Raw genomic sequence first — 5000 nt, forward strand, 5'->3', positions numbered from 1 at the left:
TATGTATATATATTTATATGCATGCGCCATTTTTTGTCATAGATAGGTGACCCATTTAGGATGCGTTTTCAGATTTGATATCAGTATATTATCTTCTGAGGTTGTGTGGTTGACTGCAACATATCACGTGTATTTCGCCAAATTGCATAGTAGTTTTCCTTTATGACAAACAGTTTATTAGCGACGGTCGGCTGCTTGAGTGAGCATCTGGCTGTTTACTGTCTGTCCTCCCTCACTCCCTGTGAAGACATCCCATCAGTCTGCGCCGGAACTGAGGGAGCAATCTGACCGGGGTTGGACGCCAAAGTCTTAAGATGAGTGCATGAAAGTGGCTGAGAGAAAAGTTTGGGCAACAAAAGCACAATTTTTCAATTTCAGTGGGCTTTTTTGTCTCGGCTTTTTAAGGGCTGTGCTATGCGTGTGTGTGTTGTGCGTGTGTGTGTGTGTGTTGTGTGTGTGTGTTGTGTGTGTGTTTACTCCACATCTTCTCTCTTCTCCTCCCCCCATGTCAGGTGTCTCCCCTGAGCCCCCCCCCCCTCCTTCCTCTCCGAGCTTTGGCACTAGAAGTCACCTCCTTTGGTGTTCGGCAGGCAGGTACACAACAGGAGCAGCTTCTCTCTCTCTCTCACTCTATCTCTCTCTCCTTTCCCCCTCTCTCTCTCCCTCACTCTTCCTCTCTCTCTCTCTCTTTCTCTGAGCTCTGAGCTGTTGAACTTTTCGGGAAGGGAAGAAAGGGAAGGGGAAGATTAAAAACAGCCCTGTGATGTGGAGTGCGCAGCCGCCTCCTGAGGATTCCTGGCATAATAATTTAAATGATCAAATGATACAGCAGAGACTTGTTAGCAGAGAAACAGCCTCCTAGTTGGCCCCATGGGCCCCCGAGCTGCCGCGCATGCATTGCAAAACAGCTTCTCTGTTGTGCTAAAGAATCTTGTTTCTTTTTTTATTTTACTTAACCCCCCCATCCTCCTCCTCCTCCTCCTCCTCCTTCGCACCCTCCCTCCTCACTTCATTCTCCTCCTCCTCCTCCTCCTCCTCCTCCTCCTCTTCCACAGACAGCCTGTTTTCCTCACTTTGCCGAGGTGTGTACATTAGGTGTGTGCTCGGGACTCGTGCCTCTGCTTGGCGCTTGGCGGTGTCTGAATATTTTGGCGGCCGCCTCCTTTTCATGCCCCTCGCTCCGCCATTCATCAGGCGGCGAGCGGACTCATTAGGAGCCATCTGTGGGGGAGACGCCACGCGACGGCTCACGGCTCGCCGCGTCGTTAGAGGGGTCCGGTCTGTGAGGGGCCCGAGCGTGAGGGAGGAAGGCTTTAAAGCGGCTTGGAGGACCGGTCCGATGCGGTTGATACGGCTGATGGTAGAGAACAGAAGAAGAAGAAGAAGAAATAACAATGTGCCCAATGTTGCCCTAAGTGCCTCACAGAAAGATTGTGCAAAGAAGAGTTTGTGTTTGTGTGAGTGTGCGAGTGAGAGACTAGTCAGTGTGTCCCTGTTTTTTCCTCGCTGCATCTAGATACATAAAGGCACCACTGGAGTGATCAACTATTTCTGCATAGAGTATTTTTCCTATAAGAGCCAACCACCTTTGATGTTCCTGAACCCAGCCACAGTTGTCAAAGTCAGATTCCCCGAATCCCCTCACAGAGTGAGAGAGCACTGAGGACGCAATAAGCTAAACAGAAAAAATATTTTATCAATGTCACTTTATTTTACATTTTCATTGACGTACATGTGTTGGGTAAAACTGTTAATACAGACTGGGCCATTCCAGGCAGTACTGACTTGTTAAGTCAGGAGATATTATTATTATTCAAATGGGATAACTGTGACTCTTTATGGTTGGAGAAATTAATCCTTTCTGGATTATTATTCATTTTGGGTACATTTTTAAGTGTCTTTAAGCCCCATCACTCTCTTAACTACTCTCTTCTCTGCTCTCTCCGGTGCTTTGGTTTTCTGCTGGTGCAGATCTCGGTGGTAGAACCCAATATTCAAACAAGAACTTCAAATAAAATATGAAAAAAAATCTGTGATTGAAAATAACAAAACAAAATGTGTGTGGCTATACTTTGGGGACTATTAGGATTAATAATATTTTCCATTATATTTCAATTTTCAAATCTTTGCGTTTGTGTGGGTGTGTTGTTGTGCCCGCATGTGTGTGTGTGCGTGTGTGTGTGTGTGTGCGTGTGTGTGTGTGTGTGTGTGTGTGTGTGTTTGTTCTCCAGACCCAGCCCCTGTGCTGGAGGCCACTCAAACCCTGGAGGACCGGCTGCAGCAGCTACAGAGCGGGGCCCCCGCCAGCGAGGCCCTAGTGCGGGTGACCGGCGGGCCCTGGAAGAACCACCTGGAGTGCCTTGACAGGACAGGTGAGCTCCCCGGCCGGGGGTCACTCAGACGTTCTCATGGGGAACAAGGAGGGCTCTCAGGATTATGGGCTATCGTTCACTCTGCCAGCTAAACGTGGTGTCACAGCGCCTCAGTCTGGGAAGGCAAATGTTGAAAATCACACATTGAAATTCTCTAAATGATTCCCCCAAACTAAAGAGGTTTGTCCATTATCGGAAAACATCCTTGAAACAAGTGTTACAGACATTATCATTGACCCCCCCCCCCGAAAAAGGTTCCAATAAATGTGTGTTTGAGCGTTTTATAATTGCGGTGATCACTCGCCCGAAGGTATTCATGGTGGGAGTGGAAGCGGCTCTCTGTGGTGGATGCTTTTCTCCTTCCTGACTCTCTCTCTCTCTCTCTCTCGTCTCCCTCTGCAGCAGAGCCCGTGGAGGAGGGGGCCGCGGGTTGGAGGCCGGCCCCGTCAGGGGAGCCACCCGATTCCAGCCAGAAAGCCTGCCTCATGACCCCCAACAGCACCCAGCCCCCTGGAGGCCCGGGGTCCCCCCAGTACAGACGGCAGGAGCCCTCCGATGGGTGAGGCCCTCTCGGACGATTCGCTCGAGTCATACCTCATTCCAGCAGTCACATGTGTTTCCAGGGTGATTTTTATCAAACACAGTTTTATCAAGCGCGATTGGATCAGATGTTAGGAGATTTCTATCAAACAAGATCATCCCTGATTTTAACAACCAGGATTTATGTTGACACGATTTCATCAAACACAACTTAATCAAGCACTGTTTTTTGTCAAATGTGTTTTTTCGAAGCAGGATTTAGTCAAACGTTATTATTTACAAAGCACAATTTAATAACATGGTTTAATCAAACACAGTTTTATCAAACATAACTTCATTAAACCAATGTTATTAAGGTTTGACTTCACATGATCCTATTACAGGACGTTTATGCTCGTATAAGACTCGAGTTAAAATTGCAGTTGTCATTGAGCGATTCTAAATTAAGAGTGTCCCCCTGTCGACTTAATAAGTCCCCCTGACTTCTGTTCAGACACAAACTGTATGGTTAACCTGATCCTCCATGGTTGGGTGGGTTTGTTTACATGAAGTAACTGACACTAGACTCCTGTCTTCCAGGGACGAGGAGGAGACCGGACAGGTTTGCCCGACAGACAGGTTATCTGAGGCAGAGGAGAGTATCAAAGTTCTACACTCATGTAAGTGGGGATTCATTTGAAGAATTAGACAGGGATTTTAGATTTTTTCCTTTAACTTGAAGCATATTCTAAAGAGCAAGACAGTCTACAATATGTATGGTAATAGTACTGTATCACATGTATCACACAATAGTATCACGGGTTCTAATGTTGTAGTAGATGTTTCATTGACATTGCAAAGACAGTATCACCTATTGAAAAGGTTTAGGTCGTTGAGTTGGTAAATTGATTCAACCCATCAGTTATTAAGTACTGTTTTGATAAAATGATACCCAAAATGTGTTTCACGACATTCCTGTATTCATCTTCCAGCTCTGAACATGGCCCAGACAGAGCTGCTGGACCTGCGGTGTAAATACAACAAGGAAATGACTACCAAGTAAGCACTCTCTCTCTGTCTCTCTCTCTCGCTCTCTCTCTGTCTCTCTGTCTCTCTGTCTCTCTCTGTAACTCTTTCTCCCTCTCTGTCTGTCTGTCTGTCTGTCTATCTCTCTCTCCCTCTCTGTCTGTCTGTCTGTCTATCTGTCTTTCTTCTCTCTCTCTCTCTCTCTCTCTCTCTCTCTCTCTCTCTCTCTCTCTCTTCCTCTCTGCCCCTCCTCCCTTTAGAGTGTTAAAGCGTGTATATAAAGCATAGCCGTCACCTTCTGCATGGCCTCGTGCAGCCTTGACTATCGCAGCACTTCAAGCTAGTCCTTAATCCCCCTCTGCCCTGGTCGTGCCAGGAACGGAGGAATGCCGTCGATGAGGTAGAGCGAGAGTGACTCAGCCGCTAATGCTGGTCGATCAACTTTGAGGTCTGTGTTTGCCCTCACCGGTAGCTGGGCCTTGACAGCCCTCAAGAAGAATTGCTCCATTTAAAGATTGCTTCAGAAAACACTCTACCTTGTCCTGTTCTTTGTGTGCAATGTATCCACCGCGCAGCTGAAATGAATCTGAGCTTGTATGAAGGATGTCGATAGACATTCAAAGTAAACAGTCTTTTGTTTGGCTTGCGCTCCTGAGCACATACTGCCACCGCTAATGGATTTTCTCCCAGCCTTAATCCAATGGCGCAATTGAACTGATGTTTCCAAGAAGCCAAACACCATTTATTTTGCTGGATTGCATGTGCTTGTGTTGTATAGTTTTCTGCCTTTTCTTCCCTATGTGAAGCAACGTATCAGAAGACCATCTGATTGACTTGTGTGGCTGGCCATTCAGTCTGTTAGTTTGAATTGCTTCTTTATTTGTGTGTGTCTGAGTGGGAAGGTTTGTGTGTGTCTGTTTATGTGTGTCCATTCCTGGGCGGACTGCAGTCAATTGTTGACAGTTGGTAATGCAGTGACCACTGGGATGAGCAGTGCATCCCAACATGCACTCTTAAATACAAAGACACACGCTTACAGACACACGCACACACACAGACACACAGACACACCCAAACACACAC

At 46.9% G+C, this 5000-nt stretch overlaps 1 protein-coding gene across 1 annotated transcript in view; it reads left to right on the top strand.

Moving 5' to 3' along the window:
* Nucleotides 1-5000, top strand: part of cux2b (cut-like homeobox 2b) — a gene marked incomplete at its 3' end in the record, with an annotated part of 88674 nt that overhangs the window by 71382 nt on the left and 12292 nt on the right. The window contains exons 5-8 of the mRNA XM_079756399.1: nt 2232-2372; nt 2775-2931; nt 3492-3571; nt 3884-3950. Coding sequence (XP_079612525.1) covers nt 2232-2372; nt 2775-2931; nt 3492-3571; nt 3884-3950 — 445 coding nt within the window. The remainder of the gene's footprint in view (nt 1-2231; nt 2373-2774; nt 2932-3491; nt 3572-3883; nt 3951-5000) is intronic.

The sequence above is a fragment of the Pollachius pollachius genome (assembly GCF_949987615.1).
Source record: "Pollachius pollachius genome assembly, chromosome: 1".
NCBI lineage: Eukaryota > Metazoa > Chordata > Actinopteri > Gadiformes > Gadidae > Pollachius > Pollachius pollachius.